We start from the raw sequence: 23,779 nt of genomic DNA, 5'->3' as shown, positions 1-23,779 counted from the left end.
GAACTACCAGGTAGAAACAAAATCCAGAAGTGTTTAGGCCCTCCAGGACCGGAATTGAACAGTGCTGATTTAAATGTTCACATTGGTATTATCAACCATAGTAACAGCAGGTCGATGGAAAAGAGACCTTGACAATTATTTGACTGAAGTCTATTTTCCACGTTAGCACCACCTGCCTCTCTGACCCTCCATATTCTGCAGGTGAAGGCAAGAACCTGGGTCCGTGTTCGGGGCCCAACCGACAGCGGGACCTCTGCACCTTCTGCACCATCAGCCTGGACCAGGAGGAGGTATTCCGGACCAAGGTGTTTGACAAAAGCCTCAGGTAACTTTATTTTTATTTTATAGTAGTATTATTATAATGATATTATATAATCTATGCCATTTAGCAGATTATTTTATCCAAAGCGACACAGCCCTGTGCATACATTTAAATCCACAGCTCTGGCGTTGCTAGCACAATGCTATATCAACTAAGCCACAATCTCCCTCCATCCTCATCCTCAGACTAAAGGTAGTCACTATCTGGCCATGCTACAAAGGTCTGAACTCGGAAGTATGACTTTCTCTCATAAAATATGATTTTAACCACTAACGATAGGCCTAGTCCTAAATAAAGAATAGACCATTCATATACTTGCTCATCATTCACAATAATCTAGCCAATTATGTTCTTTGTAGCATGGGCATCTAGTGATCACCTTACAAAAGGGCACATGTAGGCTACCTTCGTATGTTCAGAAGTACCTCACAGCACTGCCTACAAGAATAGCGCAATGAAGACATTGCTCTTGTCATGTTAGCCTAGTCTATATTGCACTATTGCCATGGTGATATCATATGATGTGTAACATCCTCTTCCTGCAGGGCCCAGATCGTTTTTCATTGATCATTTTGTGTCAATGTCATCAGGCAGGGTAATAACAATATGATTTCCTTAACATCTCTCCTAATGTTGAAATGTGTTCTTCACGATCGATGTGGAGGTGTCATGTAACACCATTGAAACCCTTTAGCCTTAATGTTTATTGTAACCTGGAGACGACTAGGACTGCCTCCCCAACTATGCGCTTCTCGAGTCCAGGAAGAACAGAAGGACACCCTGCCGAGTTGGATGTTTGTGGGCATAGTGTCAGTTGGGCAACACCAGACGCGGACAGTGTTAGCTAGGCTAAATCCTCTACGATGAGAGCAGACATATTTGATTTGAAACTAACTATGCTGCTTACAAGCTCCCCATTCAGAGCTGTCTGGGGGAGATGGACACGGGTAGAACCTAATGTTTCTGGTTCCAGTCTCGCTCATCTCACTGTAAACACGGTGCTCGTCTTCTCTAGGTATTTCACAACGCACAGCAGTTTTTTTTTCTCTTTTTTTTCTCCACTGTCGCAAACCCGCCTTTCAAAGGGCTCCTTTTAGTGTCTAAGGAAGTGTATCCTCCCACTCACTCTCTCTCTCTCTACCTACCTCTCTCTACCTCTATCTATCTCTCTCTCTACCTCTCTCTGTATATGTATGGTCTTTCATATGGCTGTAAGACTTGACGAATCTCTCTCTGTAGATTCCCAAGGTTGTTGCCTCCTGCCACTGTCACGTTGCACAAAGTTGTCATATGTGACAACAATTGCAGTGGAGCAGCTATACCGGTACCATATTACTCCCTTATGTGGGTTCAAAGGACAATGCCACTCAAACTATATAGAACCTTCAAAATACAGAAAGCATAGTATGATGCATTTTGTGACAATCTGTGAGAACTGTGACAATTTTAGCATTTTGATTGCTGGCAAATGCCAGAAGATTTTGAGTGGAATTTTTCTTTAACGTTAGGATGTGTTTTTATTGATTCTAGGGCGTATTCATTACGCCGATTCTGTTGCAAAATGTTTCTTAAATGGAAGCGAACTGGGCGAAATGGGGAGGGACCTACCTGAATTTGTCCAATACAAACTCTTGTTTGGACTAATGCTTACACCCGTTATCTGTCTGAGAGGGAAGGAACGGGACAATGAGAGAGCGTGTGTGCGTGCGTGCGTGCGTGTGTGTGTGTGTGTGTGTGTGTGTGTGTGTGTGTGGAGGCTACAAGTGCGTAAATCCATGTGATTATGTGCACTGAAGTATGCGTGGGCGTCTGCAGCCTGTTGCCAAACCCTCACTGCGGAAGTGACAGGCAAGGCATTTCACCAACCGTGCATGCAGTATTACATAGAAGCCAGCCATACTTGAACAGATCATAATGTTATTAGCACTGTTTGACTTTATCAAGATAATGGAACAAATGTCTGTCAGTTTTCCTGTTTTCGTACTGGTTTGTCATACACCTGCTAGCAACGTTTAAACCTGCTTAGCTTCTACTGTTTTGAGAAGGCTGCAGAATGGTGTAGCTAACAGCCACTCTGGCTTCTCTTTACATAAATTATGCCTCATACCAGAGTAACTACCAAAGTAACAATTTAGTATAATAACCATGTAACAAGCTAGTAACTATGTGCAGTTATGGTACATTACCATAATTTTATTTTCTTGAAAAATATGAATAACCGTGACTGTTAGGCTCAGAAGGGCTCTTTCTCAATTGTCTAAAAACATCTGTCCTCGCCACCTCCTTCATTGCACTGATCTGAAAGAACTGACCAGGTGTAGCCTGATGCGCTTTCCCCATATTGCTTTCACCTAGCAACTATTTCTAAGTGATGGGGAGGAGACGAAAATGTAATAGATTTTTAAGCAATTGAGATTGGGCACTCTCTGCCTGCTCTTCCAAACCACGTGTATGCTGGTCAGTCAGTCCTAGGAGGCCTGGCCACCACAGAGCTAGGCTATATTTAGCACCTGCTGTTTAATGATTGCTGATGGAGGGCGGCCTGTGGATAAGGCCTTGGTTTGTGTTGTCGTCGGGGTGTTGTCTTCTGGCCCTTGAAATAGTATCCTGGTCCCAGATCTGTTTTGTCTTGCCAACTCCTTGTCACATAAGTTGTTTGGCTCAGTTCTGGGATCAGGCTAATCAGTCATAAACCCTTCCCAATGTAAAGCCAACCAAGTTTTCAGTAAATGTTCCCTTTCCACAGAGGTCAGCCTGTTCTCTGAACGTAGCCTAAAGATGGCGTTTTACTCTTCACTTCAACGACTTCCTGTGTGGTTGTTTTCCAGCCCTTTCTACGGAGAGGACTTCTACTTTGAGATCCCACGACCATTTCAGTGTTTGTCCTTCTACGTATTCGCCAAGGGAGTTTTTCAGAGGGACCTGCCTGTCGGTGAGTAGGAACTGACACACACACACACAGGTACACTATGCTTTCAGCTGGAGGATTTCCAAGTATGTTGACGTCTGTCGGTCCATGTGTGGTTTCAGGGAAAGTGTCCATCAGGAAGGAGGAACTGTGTAAATTCAGTGGGAAGGAGCACTGGTTCGGCCTGCAGCCCGTGGACCCTAACTCTGAAGTCCAGGTGGGTGTCAGTCAGACAGTGTTCAGACCTCTTTATGTGTACCCAGTTGGTCTGGGGGGGTAAAGTTCACCTTCTAGTCATAGTGCTAGTTCCTATATGTGGTCATTTAGCCAACATAAGGCTGTCCAATGGTATTGATTCTAGTTGGTCACCAGTCAGACATTTGGCTTGGTCCAACTGTGTAACTGCAGCAGACACCTCCTCCTCACATCCTGTTGTTGTATTCTCTCTAAGCTGAGAGGCTTGGCAACTGGGCTGATCCACAGGGGCTCTAGCTCAATTGATAAAAAAAATCTCTTCTCACCTTGTCGTCTCCCCTTTAATCTACACTGATTGGAAAATACTTGACAGGTGAAAACAATATGGTGGAAGCTCATTGGTTGGCTTTCACCTGGTCAATTCTTTCAGATCAGCGATGAGGCAATGAGAGGATGTGCTTTTTTGAAAATTGAGAAAGAACCAGGAGCTCTGCTGTTTCTGATGGCAGGACTTCTGGCTCAAAGGAAGGAGAAAGACTGGAAAAAAGAGGACTTCCGCTCTCCAAGGTGTATTCAATTGTTGTTCTTCTTACCTCTCGGTTACATAATGGTGTCATTAACCTGGTGGTGAGTGTTTTTTGTTCTTGAGTGATGAGCAGAGTTTAGGATATTGAAATCTGGCGGAGAACGGGCTGAAATAACCCAGTGTCCTGCTGCCACAGCATCCTGAACTGACCCAAGCCCGCAGACATGTGACCCAATCACAGTAGGCTGTGTAGGACAGTTCCATTTAACCCTATTTCATGCCACAGTTGTAGCATTACATGTTTAGTGGTGCCCTAGTCTGGGCTATTCTGAGGAGTGATTTGCTACAGTGACTCACTCTGAAGATGACCAGGGCTGCCTCCCCAACTAGAGGCACGGCTTGAGTCCAGGAAGAACAGAAGGACACCGAGCCGAGTTGGATGTGTGTGTTTGTGGGCATAGTGTCAGTTGGGCAACACCAGACAAGGTCTGTTAGCCAGGCTAAATCCTCTACGAAGAGAGCAGCCATATTTGATTTGAAACAATCTATTTTGCTTGCAAGCTCCCCATTCAGATCTGTCTGGGGGAGATGGACACGGGTAGAACCTAATGTTTCTGGTTCCAGTCTCGCTCATCTCACTGTAAACACGGTGCTCGTCTTCTCTAGGTATTTCACAGCGCACAGCAGTTTTTTTTCTTTTTTCTCTCCACTGTCGCAAACCCGCCTTTCAAAGGGCTCCTTTTAGTGTCTAAGGAAGTGTATCCTCCCACTCTCTCTCTTTCTCCCTCTGCCTCTCTCCCTCTCTCTGCAGATGCATGGCCTTTCATATGGCTTTAAGACTTGTAGAATATTTTTCGATCTCTACAGAATCCCAAGGTTGCTGCCTCCTGTCGCTGTCATGTTGCACAAAGTTGTCATATGTGACAACAATTGTAGTGGAATTGCCCTAGTCTAGGCTATTCTGAGGAGTGTTTTCTACAGTGACTCACCCCGAAGTAGGTGTTCCAAGTCTTGTTACATCAGTGATGGACTGCAGTGTGTGCGTGTGTTCTCTCTGAAAAAGGGGTTGAAATTGATGCAGAAACTGCGAGTGCAGTTGGCAATAGGCTGAGAAGAACAGAGTGAGTTAGAAGTGGTTGCTTCTGTGCAGTTGTTTGATGGTACAGGTTGGAGTATGTTGAAGTTGCCCTTTCAGAAGTGCTTAAGGTTAGAGCTTGGGGAGGATAATCTGTTCCTATATCTGTGCCAAGTGGATACTTGTACATGGGCCTGATAGTACAATACAGGCCATGTTTTGAAGGTGAGTGGCAGTGAGCTGGGTCGCTTACATTAGGCCACGCAATAGAAAATGCTTTGCAGCAGAACATTAGTGCTTCTTAGTCCAGGTAATTTGTCCCTGTTTCAGTCCATTTTCCTTCGTTCGGTGTCTAATGAACACGTACCGAGGGACATTAACTCTGCCCAGCAGGCAAGCCAGGGTAGTTCTCACCATGTCGACCAAGGCTTATCTTCCATTAGCAACAACGTAAGCGACAACTATCACTGTCTGAGCTCAACTCATGCTGTATTGCGGAGGGGAGAGGGAGTGCGTGCATTTGTTTTTTTTTCTGCCTCCCTCTGACACTTCTGAAGGCAATGCAGCAGCCTTCACCACATCCGACCTGATAAAGACTTTGAGCGTTGGTTCACATGACAGCTAGCTGTGGCTTATCACACTCCCTAATGCACACACAGCCACTACAAACCTGAAGCCACCATAGAGAAAGACTGGGGAGGTTAGAGGAGTCGGCCTTACTCATATCCACCACTTTAGAATGAACGTTTAACTCATTCATAGAGTAGGCTGCACTATGAATGTAACCTAACCTCTGAAAGTACATTCTAAACGTATGTTCAGAGAGTACAGGATCTGGCATATACCACCAATGTTGATAGGAGAAATACTGAAGTAATTCCTGTTGACTTTCAGAATGCTCTGATGTCATGTCACGTCTCTTCTCTCTCTCCCCCCAGGGAAAGGTCCACCTGGAGATGCGTCTGAATGAACTGATCATAGAGAATGGCTCCATGTGCCAGCAGCTACTGGTTCGGTGAGTACTGATCCAGGGTCAGAATGTTTTCTTTCACCTTGATGGGTAAGGTTAGGGTGGGGTGTGTAGTATAATCTGATCCTAGATCTGTGGTTAGGGGCACCTGTTACCCTAAGAAGCATTGGAAGACTTTAACACAAGTACATTAACATGTGGATTTTCTCTATGCACTCTTATTTGCTGTCGTTAAGCCTTTGTTTGTGGCTGGGCTAGATCGGCCAACACCATTAAGCCTCCCAGTCAGGCATCAATAGGCTCTAAGGAGCCAGAGCCCAGAGACCCAACCATGGTTAACCCTCTCTTCAGTTCCTCTTACCGCAGCTGTTTTCTCCTACTCGCGAATTCACCTCTGCTGTGTTAATTTTCAACATCCCTCCACAGACACACACACACACACACACCGCTCTCACAAACAACTTGTCTCCTCTGTTGGTGTTTGACTGTGCATCCATACTGTAGCACTGTCCCTGAGCACTCCCTTTGGCATTGCATGTGTGTTTGTGTATTTCCAAGAGATTGTCATCGCAAGGGTTTTGTGTGCTTGCATTGTGTGTGTGCGTTAGTCAGTGGATGTTGTTGTTGCTTGGCTACACTCATTCAAACCGCGGCAAGCAGGTTAATGAGGAGGAAGTGATGGCATCTCGACAGGAAACTGCTGTAGCACTGCTCCCACCGCTATGGTCGCTGCAGCTGGTGTCTCAGAACCGCCGCGCTGCCGTCGTTGGTGTGTCACCACTACCTGCTCACTGTTACTGTCTCCTCCACCCTGACTTGCCACTGTGGGAGGATTAGGGTAGTAAAGCTACTGGTAATTTACCAAAGTTACCAGAATCTTTGGTAGTTTTGGTAATTAATAAAAAATATATGGCAATCTATAGTAACTTTTGGTTATTTTTATATACATCTACTTTTTTGGGGGGAGGAGGTAATTTATACTTGAATAACTTTTAAAAAACTATAGTATTCATAATATACACTAAGGGTGCAAAATATTAAGGATACCTGCTCTTTCTATGACAGACTGACCAGGTGAATGAGTTTTTAAAATCTACTTCAATCAGTGTAGATGAAGGGGAGGAGACCGGTTAAAGAAGGTTTCTTAAGCCTTGAGACAATTGAGACATGGCTTGTGTATGTGTTCCATCCAGGGGGTGAATGGGCAAGACAAAATATTTAAGGTCCTTTGAATCAGTTGAGGCTGCTATGGGGCTATATTAGGAAGTTTAAAAAAAAATGTTTTGTCCACTAAGTGTACGTGTCCCATGAGTTTCTATTGGATAGACCATATGTTTCAAGATAAAATGGCCAAATTAATGAAGGATGCATCTAATCAACAATGGGACTATTTTCAATTAACTCTGCAACTCTTTCAGCTGTTCATTTTTTCAATACTGCCACTAGTTGGACAGCAAAATATTGACTAAACAAATACATATTGACATGGTGAAAAATGTGTGTGTGTGTATATATATATATATATAAAGGATATTTCATGCTGAAACCCCCATTAAACACCAATGCTATTAAAGGTTATGGTTTATTTAGGATTGTTTTACAGGTTTGTTTTTCTTTTTTTAATGATGCCCTGTGCCTAGACAAACCATTTCTACACTTCCTGCCTATCTCTTCTGAGAGTTAACAAATTAATAACAAAATCAGCCAATTCATTCACACTTTTGGTTGCATCCTGTACTGCTAATTTGCATTGCATCCTGTCTGGTGTTTACGTAGGCGGCTGTTCTGGCTATCTGACCTAGGATGTGCTATTGCCCTCAATCAATAATTTTTTTTTTGTATACTTGTTGGATACATGTTGTAAAAGTATACTAGCCTTACTTTAAAAATAGGAAACGATAGGGATAACTTGAAGGGATATTTCAAAATGTGCATCCTGTCTGGTGTTTCATCTCCAGCACCACCCCAACATCAACATACGTGAAAATTGCACATATGTTTCGTAGTAAAAAAGATATAGGAGGAAGATATGTTTCCAATGCATCATGAGATTTATTTTTTTATACAATTATGAACTGGCATTGCTTACTAAGTGGTCTAATAATGGTTGATGATGTCATTGGAAACACTTCTTCCTCTATAATCTTTAACTACAAAACATAGAAACGTGCCATGATCAAACACCAGACAGGATGCAATGCAAATTAGCAGTACAGGGTGCAACCAAAAGTGTGAATGAATGAACAAATTAATAACAATCATTTAGTGAACCTGGGGGCCGTCCAGGAGCACACAGTCAAGCACACTGCAGAGGGGGGTGGTTACCCTCTGGGTCCCTGCATAAAGTGAGCAGGTCTGCTGCTGTTGAGCGCCTGTACAGTGTGAACATGCAGTGACATGGAACGTTACCCTCCAGGCATACAGGAACACTCTTCCTGCCACCTTATTTGTATATAACCACACATTCACTACCCCCCCCACCCCTTTGCATAAACAATGGTAAAACTCTGTTTAATGCTAACCATTAAGTTATTGACACCTTCTTCCTCAAACAAAGGTGCCCATGTTCTGCCTTTCAACTGAAAACAGAACATCAACTAATCATGACAGATCAACTTTGGTCATCTTGTTAGATGCAGGGAAAATGCAACTTGAAAAGGATGTTACAATCTGAAAAGGCATTGGAAATGTATTCATGTTTGTTGCTGTAAAAAAGGGGGGAAATTAAATGTTTAAGGAAATTGTGGGGGGGGTGAGTTTCTGTGTGAGTTTATTTAAGCAATATGGCCCGATGTGGTATGGTTTATGGCCAACACCACGGCTGAGGGCTATTCTTATGCGCGATGCAATGCGGAGCGCTTGGCTGTGGTATATTGGCCATATACCACCAACCCCTGAGTTGCCTTATAAACTGGTTATTAGAGCAGTAAAAATAAATGTTTTGTCATACCCTTGGTATACGGTCTGGTATACCACGGCTATCAGCCAATCAGCATTCAGGGCTCGACCACCCAGTTTATAATTGTGAAATATATGTTTATATTTAGCATCACTGTTGTACTGTAGTAGCTTCAGTTTGCTTAAAAAAAAATTAAAAAGATGTAACAAGTTATATCTTTTGTCCTCTTTGAAAATCTATGGTCGATAAACTGTTGCATCTCTGTACTATAATGAATAGCAACTACTGTAGTATGTACCAAATACATACTGACCGTGTCCATGGGAATATTTCCCACATTCTGGACTACTTTTGGCTCCCTATGTCGTAGAAAGACATATCTCTCTGTCAACGTGGGGCTCCCGAGTGGCGCAGTGGTCTAGGGCACTGCATCTGTGCTTGAGGTGTCCCTACAGACCAAGGTTCGATTCCAGGCTGTATCACAACCGGCCGTGATTGGGAGTCCCATAGGTCGGCGCACAACCGTCGTTAGAGTTTGGCCGGGGTAGGCCGTCCATTATAAATAAGAATTTGTTCTTAACTGACTTGCCTAGTTAAATGATCAAAATCTGCCAACTGACTGAGAAGGTAGGAAGTGTAGGCAAAGCCTAAAGCCATAGGCTGTCATGACGATTTTCCCTAACCACTCACTCAGCCATGGAACTAATGAACAGCTACAGATGTCTGTGATGTATGCTGTAAGAATTTCACCAAAGCCGTGTGTGTGTGTGTGTGTGTGTGTGACACACACAACGACAGTGTACTAGTGTGTGTCCTCCCTAGTGTTACAAAGGGAGGACTTACTGTAAACCTTCTAAGTTGGTAACTTTTTTGGTGGGGAATTTTATAAAATTACATTTAGTGGCTTTTTTGGGTACTTCAGATTGTCACAGGTGTGTGTACGGTAATCTCTGGCCCTCTATCACATGTAAAATATATTAAATAATTAAGATTTTATAAAATAAAAATGTTTGAATGACAAACCTGTAAAACATTATCCTAAATCAAACATTTTAATAGCACTTAGATTGTGCTGCTACCCTCCAATGAAGATTTGTTTTGTCAGTTGTCATACATTTTATAAAAATGTAATAGCCTTACATTAAACATAGGAAACGATAGGGATAATCTTCCACTTCATATTCATCATCCCCACATCATTATATGTGAAAATGGCACGTTTCTATGTTTTGTAGTTAAAAATATAGAGGAAGCTAAGTGTTTCCAATGACATCATCAACCATTAGACTATTTAGTAGGCAATGCCAGCTCATAATTGGTTAAAAATCGCATGATGCTTTGGAAACCTGGAGAAAGATTTATTTTTTTACTACAAAACATAGACATGTGCAATTTTCACATGTTGGAGTGGTGCTGGGGATGAAGTTGAAACCTTTCCTTACAAAGACTAAATAATGTGCATGTTAACAGTTTTTGTAGCATATTTCATCTATGTAGCACATTGTGAGTGGTAGGTCCGATTGCCAGAGAAATGAGAGACACTTGGTATGAGAAACACTAAGGTCAATCCTGTCAAAGTTTAGTGTATTCTATGGTTTTATTAGTGTTTTCTCCTGTTGCTGCTGTCTCCCCCAGGATAATAGAATGCCAGGGCTTGCCTCTGATCAGTGGACAGAACTGTGACCCGTATGCCACTGTCTCGCTCGTTGGGCCTGCCAGGTAAGACAAGACTAGAATACAATCCTCTGCAGTGGAACATGATTATGAGCTCACTTCAATTGAACCCACATAGCTAATGCAATGTGTCAACATCTTAGGCATTATATCCATTATTCTTTCACATAGACCCCCCCATGAGAAAGGTTTGAGTATATTTCTGACTCTTCTGTCTCCTTAGGTCTGACCAGAAGAAAACAAAGGTGAAAAAGAAGACCAGCGACCCTCAGTTTGAGGAAACCTTTAACTTTGAGGTAAACTTAACTTAATTTACATCTGGGTGCTCATGTCATCTGTTTTCTTCCCAACAGAGGAAAACAGACTAAAATGGGGACAGACTAACAGGAATGCTCATATTTTGTTTTCCATTCCAAAATGTTTTAAACAGTTTTCCATTGCATGCCCTAATGAATGCAACCTAGGTGTCTGGCTGGTTTTGACAGTTCATCAAATCAGATTTTTTCACATGCACCGAGTATAGCGGGTGTTGATCTTACAGTGAAATGCTTATTACAAGCCCTTAACCAACAATGCAGTTTTAAGAAAATATCAACAAAAAAAGTAAGAAGAATCACAAATATTTAAAGAACAGTAAATAACAATAGCTGGGCCACAGTATATACAGGGGGTACTGGTGTCGTGTGCGGGGGCACCAGTGTCAAGGTAATATGTACATGTAGGTAGAGTTAAAGTGACTATGCATAGATAATAAGAGAGTAGAAGGGGTGGTGGGGGGGCAATGCAAATAGTCTGAGTTGACTTGGAATAGAAGCTGTTTAGAAGCCTCTTGGACCTAGACTTGGTGCTCCGGTACCACTTGCTGTGCGGTAGCAGAGAGAACAGTCTATGACTAGGGTGGCTGGAGTCTTTGTCAATTTTTAGGGCCTTCCTCTGACACCGCCTGGTATAGAGGTCCTGGATGGCAGGAAGCTTGGCCCCAGTGATGTACTGGGCTGTACGCACTACCCTTTGTAGTGCCTTGCGGTCAGAGGCCGAGCAGTTGCCATACCAGTGACGCAACCCGTCAGGATGCTCTCAATGGTGCAGCTGTAAAACCCTTTGAGAATTGGAGAACCCATGCCAAGTCTTTTCAGTCCCCTGAGGGGGAATAGGTTTTGTCGTGCCCTCTTCATGACTATCTTGGTGTACTTGGACCATGTTAGTTTGATGGTGACGTGGAAGCCAAGGAACTTGAAGCTCTCAACCTGCTCCACTACAGCCCCGTCAATGTTAAGGAATGTGTGCTCAGTCCTCCTTTTCCTGTAGTCCACAATCAACTCCTTTGTCTGAGGGAGAGGTTGTTGTCCTTGCACCACTCGGTCGGGTCTCAGACCTCCTCTCTATAGTTGTAGGTGATATAGGCCTACCACTGGTGTCATCAGCAAACTTAATGATGGTGTTGGAGTCGTGCCTGGCTGTGCAGTCATGAGTGAACAAGGAGTACAGGAGGGGACTGAGCACACACCCCTGAGGGGCCCACGTGTTGAGGATCAGCGTGGCATATGTGTTGTTACCTACCCTTACCACCAGGGGGCAGCCCATCAGGAAGTCCAGGATCCAATTGCAGAGGGAGGAGTATAGTCCCAGGGTCCTTAGCTCAGTGATGAGCTTTGAGAGCACTATGGTGTTGAACGCTGAGCTGTAGTCAATAAATAGCATTCTCACATCGGTGTTTCTTTTGTCCAGGTGTTGAAAGGGCAGTGTGGAGTGCAATAGATATTGCATCATCTGTGGTGTGGTATGCAAATTGGAGTGGGTCTAGGGTTTCTGGGATAATGGTGTACATGTGAGCCATGACCAGCCTTTCAAAGCATTTCATGGCTACAGATGTGAGTGCTACAGGTCGGTAGTCATTTAGGCAGGTTACCTTTGTGTTCTTGGGCACAGGGACTAGTGGTCTGCTTGAAGCATGTTGGTATTACAGACTTAGACAGGAAGAGTTTGAAATTGTCAGTGAAGACACTTGCCAGTTGGTCAGCACATGCTCGGAGTGCCCGTCTGGCCCAGTGGCCTTGTGAATGTTGACCTGTTTAAAGGTTTTACGCACATCGGCTGCGGAGAGCGTGATCACACAGTCGTCCGGAACAGCTGATGCTCTCATGCATGTTTCAGTGTTACTTTCCCTTGAAGTGAGCATAGAAGTTATTTAGCTCGTCTGGTAGACTTGTGTCACTGGGCAGCTCTCGGGTATGCTTCCTTTTGTAGGCTGTAATAGTTTGCGAGCCCTGCTACATCGAACGAGCATCGGAGCCGGTGTAGTACAATTCGATCTTAGTCCTGTATTGGCGCTTTACCTGTTTGATGGTTCGTCAGAGGGCACAGCAGGATTTCTTATAAGCTTCCGGGTTAGAGTCCTGCTCCTTGAAAACGGCAGCTCTACCCTTTTAGCTCAGCGTGAATGTTGCCTGTAATCCATTGCTTCTGGTTGGGGTAAGTACATACAGTCACTGTGGGGACGACGTCCTCGGTGCACTTATTGATAAAGTCAGTGACTGATGTGGTGTACTCCTCAATGCCATCGGAAGAATCCCGGAACATATTGCAATCTGTGCTAGTAAAACAGTCCTGTAGTTTAGCATCTGCTTCATCTGACCACTTTTTTCTTTTTAATAGACCGAGTCAATGGTGCGTCCTGCTTTAATTTGTGATTGTAGACTGGAATCAGGAGGATAGAATTATGGTCAGATTTGCCAAATGGAGGGTGAGGGAGAGTTTTGTATGCGTCTCTGTGTGTGGAGTAAAGGTGGTCACATTTTTCCCCCTCTGGTTGCACATTTTAGCATGCTTATAGAAATGAGGTAAAACTGATTTAAGTTTCCCTGCATTAATGTCCCCCGCCACTAGGACCGCCGCCTCTGGATGAGCGTTTTCCTGTTTGCTTATGGCCTTATACAGCTCACATTGAGTGTGTTTTTAGTGCCAGCATTGGTCTGTTGTGGTATGTAGACAGCTATGAAAAATACAGATGATAAACCTTCTAGGTAGATAGTGTGGTCTACAGCTTATCATGAGATACTCTACCTCAGGCGAGCAAAACCTCGAGACTTACTTAGATATCGTGTGCCAGTTGTTGTTTACATATATGCATAGGCCCCCGCCCCGTGTCTTACCAAAGGCTGCTGTTCTGTCCTGCCGATAGTGTACAACCCACCAGCTGTGTGTTCTTAATGTCGTCTTTCAGCCACGACTCGGTGAAACAGAAGATATTACAGTTTTTAATGTCCCATTGGTAGGATATACATACTTTCAGTTTCTCCCATTTTATTTTCCGACCGATTGAACGTTAGCTAGCAGGACGAAAGGCAGATTAGCCACCTGTCACTTGATCCTCACAAGACACCCTGATCTTTTCCCGCAACATCTCAGTTTCCTTCTCCAGCTAATGATTGGGATCTGGGCCTGGTCGGGTGTCTGTAGTAGTATATCCCTCCTGTCCGACTCATTGAAGAAAAACTGTCTAATCTGAGGTGAGTAATCGCAGTTCTGATGACCAGAAGCTCTTTTCGGTCATAAGAGACGGTAGCAGCAACATTATGTACAAAACGACGCAAAAAAAAAGAAAAAATGGCATGGTTGGTTAAGAGCCGTTAAGACTGCAGCCATCCCCTCCGGCGCCATCACGTTTAACTCGTCTGAGTTGGTATTTGCTGGAGAAGACTGATGTAAATTCTGTCTTGTTGTTGTCCTTAGGTCACAAGGCCCAACAGTTACACAAAAAAGTCTAATTTCCAAGTAGAGGAAGAGGACATTGAAAAGCTGGAGATCAAGTGAGTGTACCATCTCCCCCTTTCCTCTTCTTTCCTCTCCTCCTTTCTCTTCTATTTTTCTATTCTCTTTTATTCTCTTTTTCTCCTTCTGCTTTTCTCTCTCTTTTTTTTTTTTACTTCTCTTTTTTTTTCCTATATTTTCCTTCCGACCTTTAACAGAACATCTGTGGGTTGGTTTTTCCACACACTGACAAACAGACCACCATACCTCTATCTCTCTGGAGCGACTTCTGGGATGTAATCAGAAGAGGATTTTAAGTGTGTTTCAACTCAACCAGATTTGATTGGATTGTGTTAGTCACAACCGGTGTAGTGTGTAATGCAAAGTTGGTGGTTAAGGACCTGTGGGGTTTGTGTCTCTGTTTGCGTCACCTACAGCCGACTGACTCATAGCTACATAGCTCACTGGGTTTACAGTCGGGTAAGACTAGGCTGGGCCGAGAGAGGTAAACACACATGCATGACTTTCAGGTTTGGATTTGAGGTGATTTTAATTGCATGTGTATTTTTTTAAGTGTACTGCAATTTGTATACTTCACACCGGTAAGGAGTAGTTTGTGTTTATGTGTTGAAATTGATGTGGTTGTGTTTTCCATGAGTGCCAGCCAGCCAATGGTAAGTGGTGTGTTTGGAAGATGAAGGGGCATTGGTCCCTTTTTTGTAGATTTTTATAGTGTATTTGCAAATATCACATTCACTTAGTATGTGTGATTGAGTGTTTCTCTCTTTGTCTGTGTGTGTGTGTGTGTGTGTGTGTGTGTGTGTGTGTGTGTGTGTGTGTGTGTGTGTGTGTGTGTGTGTGTGTGTGTGTGTGTGTGTGTGTGTGTGTGTGTGTGTGTGTGTGTGTGTGTGTGTGTGTGTGTGTGTGTGTGTGTTCCTCTGCAGAGTTGACTTGTGGAACAATGGGAATTTGGCGCAGGATGTCTTCCTTGGGGAGACGCGGGTATCTGTCAAAATCCTGCGAAATGACCACATTCACAGGGCCTGGTAAGAACGGTGACACACCACATCACAGCTTCACCTCGCACATTGTCTTCCTGATGCTTCCACGCCAGGTCACTCACACTAACTCGAGAGATTTCGCATACTGATGCAACAATATGCAAAGGTGCACGTAGCGTCCGCATGCCCACAGGAGCCCATAGCTCTAACTTCTAACTACAAACACACTGGTTGCATTCGAAAGTGGCATGCTATTCCTTCTACACTGCACTACTTTGTACCAGAGCCACATAGTCTACTAGGGAAATCGGGTGACTGTGACACACTTTCTTTCTCTCACATGGACACGTCATGCACTCACTGCACGCAGCCACACGCCTGCTGCTGCTGTGCTCAACCTGAAGAATGTAATCTGACTGCCGCGCTAGCTAGCTGAAATGAATAGACTGATTAGCAGATGACAGATAAGGGGACATGACACAGAGGGTCTTACGTACTCTGCTGCTACTCGCCTCGTTTTATCAGCCACAACAATCCGGCGACTCTGACGTCACACCCCTCACAGTGCTGACCTTCTTTTCTGCGTAGATCCGTGGATGCTAGATCAGATCTGCACATTGTGAGGTGGATGTTAAAAAGGCCCATACTCTCAAATAATCTGAGGGGTACTGTTGATCTAGGATCATGTTCCCCCTGTCCATGTAATCTTATTCATTATGATTTAAAAGGCACCTACAAAAGATCCTAAAAGATCCTACAATATAGCAGTCCTGCTGCAATACTCTTTGTGAATAAAGGAATAAGGGTACATCCAGTTCCTTGATATTTTTTCTACTTAATAGTGAGTTTTTTACTTGTGTTTTAAAGGTGCTACACATCAGATTTTTAAATGGTTTTGTATTGTAATTTCAGAATTTCCATTTATATCTGGCGCTAATAGTGGAATTATAGTGTTTCACAGTATTACTTGCCTGCCAGTGTTGTGATTGGCTATGATATTAGCCTATTGATTTCTCCCGCCAGAACAGCGTCTGTTGTCAAACTGGGAAAACTGTTCTGACTTTGGCTGTGTTATCTACTGGAAATCACTATCATTTCCTGGTAGCTAAAATTTGACACCTCTCTCAATTTCAGTTTACCTGAGAAAATAAGCACTGAATATTGTAGGGAATCATTGTATTATTTTTGCAGCTGTTGTCGGTTTTGGTCTACCAGCTTCAAACAGCAGTTTCTGAAATTGTACAAAATCCGACGTATAGCACCTTTAACAATATATAATTGGAGATGAACCTGTGCCAGATCCTGTCCCCCGGTCTAGCAGCTCTATATCTGTGGTACTTTTTTGGACTGGTTACTTCTGTCGTCTTCAGACTGCTTTGAAAACTGCGATGGTGGTGTTCTGTAAACTGTGTGTGTGTGTGTGCGCGCCTCTAGGTGATAAGGGATTATGCAGATACTGATCTATGTGTTTTGCATGAGGGCCGTGAGACTAGTGTGTGGGTGTCAGTTTGCATGGAGACAGCAGAACCCCATCTCCTGTAGAGGGAGGGAGAGAAAGCCAGGGATGATTTATACATACACTTTAACATACAGACCCACAACTCGGCTGAACAAACTGTATATTGATCTATTGACTGTCCCAGAATACATGGGCTCAACTGAAGTTTCTGGGTGTCTGAGTACTGCAATACGATTACAGTTCAAGCAGATTAGAGACAAACATAGCTGCAGCTTTCAAAGCGATGAAGAGTTCCAGCCTGATGTAAATCTGTGAAAACTGCCCCATCTGTTGGTGGCTAGGTAGCTATACAGGCTCACCCAGCTCATTCACACACTGCTTAAACACACAGCTTAATTGCTCAACTATGCATTGCTTTTCGCGTTCTGTTTGAAATCTTTGCATAGTTTTTTATTTATTTTAAAGCTACTACACTATCAAAGGTGTAAAACTTTAACTCCAAAGATGTTTTTGATATAAATGCTACTTTATTATGTTTGTTCGATGTGAACAGGAAGTGGATTTCAAAGTGAAAAAGCACTATATGGCTGAAAATGTCACATTTCATGAACCATGTTGAGGACAGCATTGACAGCATCATTTGCGTCTCACCACTAGGGTTGTGGAATTCTGGTAACTTTGCCAAAACTCCCAGTTTTTCCAGACATTCTGGTTGGAGGACTCCAGATGTCCTGATTCCATGAAGCTTTCAACCGGTATTTCTATATTTAATCCTGGACATAAGTTATCGGAAATGTGCAACCCGACTCACCACTGTCAAATACAAATGTGTCGGCTGGCCATCACTCTTAACGCTGACTGGGTGTGTTTTGTTGGGTGTCTTTCTGTGGTCCACAGGTATCTCCTCCAGCCTAAAGGGAACGGGAAGTCCAAGACAGACGACCTGGGCTCTCTGAGGCTCAACGTAACCTACACCGAGGACAATGTGCTGCCATCCGCCTGCTACACACCGCTCCGCACGCTGCTGCTCAAGTCCCCAGACATTAAGGTGCTAACCTCAGACCGGTCTTGTTCACACACCTGGTCTGCCTGAATGGTACATTATGCTCATTAAGGAACTTAAAGGGATGCTAGCTGATACCCATATGCTTCCAGTCATTGTGCTAACGCTAGTTAGCATTGGCTCGGGAAACTTCCTTCATACTGGACACAGACATAACAATGGCATCCACAAGTTCATCTGACTCAGGGGAAGTAGATACAGGGCCTCATTGCCCAAATCCCCAAGTTTCCCTTTAAGGAAGAAAGTGTACAATAGAGGACTCATAGGACCAACAATTTGTCAAAAACTATCAGTGGCTAACCATCGCCCACAGACCACACTGTGTATTCCACACCGCTGCCAGTAGTTTGTAATGAGTGGTGGCTGTCTACACGTTGAATTGCGGTCAACTAATAACCATTAGTGCCTGACCAATCATCGCTCACAGTATGGTGCCTTTTGAGAATAAGGGGATTTTTTTCAGAACCTCTCTCTGTCCCCCCTGCCTCTCTCCATTTATCTCTCTTCCCCCTCTCAGCCCATCTCGGCGTCAGCGGCCCACATTCTGGGGGACATCTGCAGGGAGAGGTATGAGGCGGTGCTGCCCGTGGTCCGCCTGCTGCTCCACCACAGCCGCCTGGTGTCCTTCGTCTCCGCCATCACTGTCCTGGAACTGGAGAACACTCAGTGAGTATTACACACTTCTCCTGGGCCCTATCGGCTCTGGACAAAAGTAGTGCTCCATATAGTGAATAGGCATCCTGTCCTCTGAACCCTGTCTTGTCTGTCTAGGGAGGCCAACACCATTTTCCGAGGCAACTCCCTGGCAACGCGCTGCATCGACGACATGATGAAGATTGTAGGGCGGAGCTACCTGACAGTCACCCTGAAGCCTGTATTGGATGAGGTAATGTACATCCATATGTTACCTGGGGAATAATGTGAGGAAATGGATTATGTCATAGATAAACACTGATCATAAGAAGAAAGCCCTGCTATGAACCACATCGTAGAAGCTCATTTCATAACCTAGGAACAACATGTTTGAAAATGAATTCAAAACTCTGCATAACAGCTAGTTCTTTTTTTTCGTAGATTTGTGACTCCAACAAAACCTGTGAGATTGACCCGATTAAACTGAAAGAAGGAGACAACGTTGAGGTCAACAAGGTACAGTATACATTTGTCCGGTGCATCGCAAGCTGTCTATCAGTGTATTGTCTAGTATTGGGGTGGTATACAGAAAGAACTGTTATAATAAGTGTTTGCGTGTTCACGACGTGCGTGTTCACGACGTGCGTGTCCGTCCTCTCCAGGAGAACCTGCAGGGGTACGTTCAGAAGGTGTTCTCGTCCATCACCCAGTCCAGCTCCAGCTGTCCCCCGCTCATGTGTGACGTGTTCCGCTCGCTGCGTCACATGGCCTCCAAGCGGTTCCCAGGTGAGCGGGGCATCACACGCATCTTCGTCCTCTCTCCTCACCTTCATCCTACCTCATCCTCAGCAGGATTGCATAGTTCTGGAAACCTCTCCAAAGTTCCTGGGTTTAAAAAAAAAATCCTGTTTGGGGAATTGCTCAACTTTCAGGGAAAGATTCTGGAGTTTTGTAACCCTATTCCTCAGTCACAGCTCTCTCATCAATACTCACTGTGTCTCATCACATTAGAGAGAACGTCCACTAACCACAAATCAAGTTTCTGAGATGTTTTCATACCACAAATGTAGGGTTGATTTTGTGTAAGTCCCTTTTTATAAGCATTAGTGTAGAAAGGTCCAGGTCTCTATCCAAAGGAAAAAATGGTAGATTAGATACAGAAATATTATGCCAAACTTTCCCAAGTATTATCTAGTTACTTTTACAGAGTGGTTTTTATAAAGTATCTTCCATCAGTAAGCAGCATGTTGTAGAGACCATGTCCACCATGAGGTGGAGCCAGAAGCCTAACTAAAGTGCAGGAGATAGTATGTATGACAATGAGACAGAGGCCATTCAAGTAGAAGCTACTGAATCTGTGAGAAGGTCCTGTTAATGTGTAGTGTTAGAACTTTGTATGAGCCATGTTCTCATAAACCGCTATGCTCATATGAATTGGCACCTTTTTAATGGTAGGAGGAGCATGACCTGTGTATGTATGTCTGTGTGTGTGTTTGTAAAAGTGTGTGTACTGTGGACAGCAATGCACAGTCCCAAATAAATTATTGTACCCTTTGTTGATCTGAAAGTAGTGGATGGGTATCAACCCTGATATAGGGTCTTTGCTTACGCCAATCCCGATACAGTCCTTTCAAATCCACTAGGTGAGTCAATAAGGTCCAGGGAACAGATGAGATCAGTCTGGAACTGGGCCTGTCCCAGTTGTTAGCCTGTCTGGTGTCAATGGGTGTATCTGCATTGCTTGTTGTTTGGGGTTTTAGGCTGAGTTTCTGTACAGCACTTTGTGACATCGGCTGATGTAAAAAGGGCTTTATAAATACATTTCATTTATTTGATTAATGGGATAGTTCACCAAATTAAAAAAATGACATCCTAGTCAATGGATAAGGACAGGTAGCAAAGCTTTATTTTTATTTGTGCTTCTCCTGTCCCCTCCTCTGTCTTCTACCCCCCCCCCCCTCCTTCTCTCTCCTGCAGATGATCCTCACGTCCAGTATTCGGCAGTCAGCAGCTTCGTGTTCTTGCGCTTCTTCGCCGTCGCCGTTCTCTCGCCACACACCTTCCAGCTCCGCCCACACCATCCTGTGAGTACACCCATATGCCTATGTTTTTTACATTTGTGTCACATAGGAGGTATCCCAAGTGTTTGCACTTTAGTGTTCACTTAGAAGTGAAAGTGTTCCTCCTATATTTGGGCTCCCGAGTGGCGCAGTGGTCTAAGGCACTGCATCTGCAGACACCCTGGTTCGAATCCAGGCTGTATCACAACCGGACGTGATTGGGAGTCCCATAGGGCGGTGCACAATTGGCCCAGCATTGTCCCGGTTTGGCCGGTGTAGGCCGTCATTGTAAATAAGAATTTGTTCTTAACTGACTTGCCTAGTTAAATTAAGGTATAAGAAAAAAAAAAAAATTTAGAAGCGGTACCTCACTGCTGCTAAATCATTAACACGACTCCCAGAAATATGATTAGAAATTATTAAGTCCTGCTTTTCAGATAATTGACAAAGTGCTTTTTCTACTTACCCAGAGTCTGATCTCATGGATACCAATTTTGTCTCAACATGCAGAAGTTGCTAACTAGCCTTAGCGCAATTGCTAACTAGCATTAGCACAATGACTGGAAGTCTTTGGAAGAGCTATATTTTGTTATTGTGCTAAATGCTAGTAAGCATTTACTCACAAAAATACTTCAAACTGCACACAGAGACATAAAAATGGTATCCATTAGTTTGTCTGACTAGGTAAGTTGAAAAAGAGCTTTATTGCCAAAATCTGTTTAAAATCCGTGACAAGTTATAACATATTTGTAGCAAACCAAGCGAGCAGTGCCCTCGAATGAGAGTCATGAGTGCACGGCCACTGCTTGCTCTTCATCTCCCTTTAGTGCAGTGGCGGGCATCAGTTATATTTTAAGATGGTGTCAACATAATTACATTTTCATGCATTTTGGTTTAAGATGTCTTTTTTTTTTTAAATGTATCAGTTGAATATCCCAAATACTTTACATTTTACTCATTTAGCAGACACTCTTATCCAGCACGACTTAATGTAGTGAGTACACACACATGCTAGTTAATGCATACATTTTCATATTTAGTTCATACTGGTCCCCTGTGGGAATTGAACCCATAACCCTGGCATTGCAAGTGCCATGCTCTACCAACTGAGCCACACGGGACCACTTAAACTCTCCATGAACAAATCGCACCAGCAGTTACCAGAGGCTACAATGGAAAAACAAACATTGACATCCAGGAACACTTTTGAATGACCAAGTAGCTCCCAAGTAAAGTAGGTTAGGCTACCGACAATGACTAAACCAAGCACGAAACACTAGTCAACTGTTTGATTATAAAGTTGCGCTAGGCCTAGCCTACTATCAAACTGAATTGTTAGCCAAGTTGTTCTAATGAATCGCATGTAGCCTATGATATTACTGTGTTGGCCTAATAGGCATTTTACCGTGTCATTTATTAGTAAATGTACCTGTACTGTAGCCTAAATGTTAGAATTGGGTCCTACAGGTCATAGGCCTATTTCTTTGTTCAAAACCATAGGACAATCATTTCACTTAGATTACTGCAGTAAACCCATCCCTTAGCTTTCTGGAGGGATATGTGGTTAAACATGAGCATCGCTCAAAGCATTTCATACCATTTTAAAATGGTAAGAGTCTGTGAATATTACTGCGGAAGTAGATGTTCATTGGTCCTTCAAAAGAAGGCCTCGAGCATCTATCATGGATTTAGGAAGGTGCGTTGAGGGGCCAGAGGTGTGTACTACTCTCCTCTAATCTGCCAGCCAGTGGTTGCACACATACAACAACCACTGAGCCCCCCCATAGGGGGCAGTGTTGGACCAGATCTCTCTATGGTCCAGGTTAGCCAGGTGTTGTAAAACAGTGGATTTTCCAGACATGTAACACTGTGTGGGCGTGTGGGACAAGGCTCTTAGCTTTAATCTTCCAGGGGAGATAGTGAATATATGGAGCTATCCACAGGTGTCTATCCACGGGCCACTGGCCTCCCACAGAGAGGGGGAGGAATGCAGAAGGAGCCCTGTTCATTATAATGAGGGAGAGAGCCAGAGGGGGGCAGAAGAGAAGGAGGGAGAGGGGAGAACCCTGGTCATTATAGTGAGGCCCACCTGGCAGCGTCCAGTATTCTACTCCTTGCCTCAGTGGAGCACACTGAGGCAATTTGACCTCAAATTGTGTGCATGGTACTCAAAATGCATGCAGGTTGTTAGGTCTTGTGTGTGTGATACTGCTATGGCAGCAGCCCCCAGCATCTCATAGCCGCCCTCTCTTCAAGAACTACAGGAGCCTGGCAGAGAAACCAGGAGCCTAGCCGTGTGTGTGTGTGTGTGTGTGTGTGTGTGTGTGTGTGTGTGTATTCAGTTTGAATGATGGCAATTTGCATATACTCCAGAATGTTATGAAGAGTGATCAGATGAATTGCAATTAATTGCAAAGTCCCTCTTTGTCATGCAAATGAACTGAACCCCCCCCCCCCAAAAAAAAACATTTAAACTGCATTTCAGCCCTGCCACAAAAGGACTGGCTGACATCATGTCAGTGATTCTCTCATTAACACAGGTGTGAGTGTTGACAAGGACAAGGCTGGAAATCACTCTGTCATGCTGATTCAGTTCCAATAACAGACTGGAAGCTTTAAACGGAGGGTGGTGCTTAGAATCATTGTTCTTCCTCTGTCAAATATGGTTACCTGCAAGGAAACACGTGCCGTCATCATTGCTTTGCACAAAAAGGGCTTCACAGGCAAGGATATTACTGCTAGTAAGATTGCACCTAAATCAACCATTTATCGGATCATTAAGAACTTCAAGGAGAGCGGTTCAATTGTTGTGAAGAAGGCTTCAGGGCGCCCAAGAAAGTCCAGCAAGCGCCAGGACCGGCTCCTAAAGTTGATTCAGCTGCGGGATCGGGGCACCACCAGTGCAGCGCTTGCTCAGGAATGGCAGCAGGAGAAGACAAGGTGAGCACTACTAATCAGTCCTGTGTCATGCCAACAGTAAAGCATCCTGAGACCATTCATGTGTGGGGTTGCTTCTCAGCCAAGGGAGTGGGCTCACTCACAATTTTGCCTAAGAACACAGCCATGAATAAACAATGGTACCAACACATCCTCCGAGAGCAACTTCTCCTAACCATCCAGGAACAGTTTGGTGACGAACAATGCCCTTTCCAGCATGATGGAGCACGTTGCCATAAGGCTAAAGTGATAACTAAGTGGCTCGGAGAACAAAACATTGATATTTTGGGTCCATGGCCAGGAAACT

The 23,779-nt window shown here is 44.0% G+C and overlaps 1 protein-coding gene and 1 non-coding gene across 3 annotated transcripts in view; one reads left to right on the top strand and one right to left on the bottom strand.

The window, feature by feature from the left end:
* LOC118397315 (ras GTPase-activating protein 2-like) overlaps window positions 1-23,779 on the top strand; it is a 59,188-nt gene that overhangs the window by 2,981 nt on the left and 32,428 nt on the right. The window contains exons 2-15 of one of the 2 annotated variants that reach the window (XM_035791958.2): window positions 202-325; window positions 3,151-3,254; window positions 3,353-3,447; window positions 5,965-6,041; window positions 10,531-10,614; window positions 10,793-10,865; window positions 14,302-14,378; window positions 15,264-15,365; window positions 17,677-17,827; window positions 18,360-18,508; window positions 18,614-18,728; window positions 18,917-18,991; window positions 19,138-19,261; window positions 20,453-20,559. In XM_035791958.2, coding sequence (XP_035647851.1) covers window positions 202-325; window positions 3,151-3,254; window positions 3,353-3,447; window positions 5,965-6,041; window positions 10,531-10,614; window positions 10,793-10,865; window positions 14,302-14,378; window positions 15,264-15,365; window positions 17,677-17,827; window positions 18,360-18,508; window positions 18,614-18,728; window positions 18,917-18,991; window positions 19,138-19,261; window positions 20,453-20,559 — 1,457 coding nt within the window. Of the gene's footprint in view, window positions 1-201; window positions 326-3,150; window positions 3,255-3,352; window positions 3,448-4,030; window positions 4,053-5,964; window positions 6,042-10,530; window positions 10,615-10,792; window positions 10,866-14,301; window positions 14,379-15,263; window positions 15,366-17,676; window positions 17,828-18,359; window positions 18,509-18,613; window positions 18,729-18,916; window positions 18,992-19,137; window positions 19,262-20,452; window positions 20,560-23,779 lie in introns of those variants that run through there. The other variant, XM_035791959.2, reaches the window with a different exon arrangement.
* On the bottom strand, window positions 21,583-21,658 carry trnaa-ugc (transfer RNA alanine (anticodon UGC)). Its single transcript has one exon. It is a non-coding gene; the product is annotated as a tRNA-Ala (tRNA).

The sequence above is a fragment of the Oncorhynchus keta genome, chromosome 18, assembly GCF_023373465.1.
Source record: "Oncorhynchus keta strain PuntledgeMale-10-30-2019 chromosome 18, Oket_V2, whole genome shotgun sequence".
NCBI lineage: Eukaryota > Metazoa > Chordata > Actinopteri > Salmoniformes > Salmonidae > Oncorhynchus > Oncorhynchus keta.
This window is presented reverse-complemented; position numbering and strand designations above follow the sequence as displayed.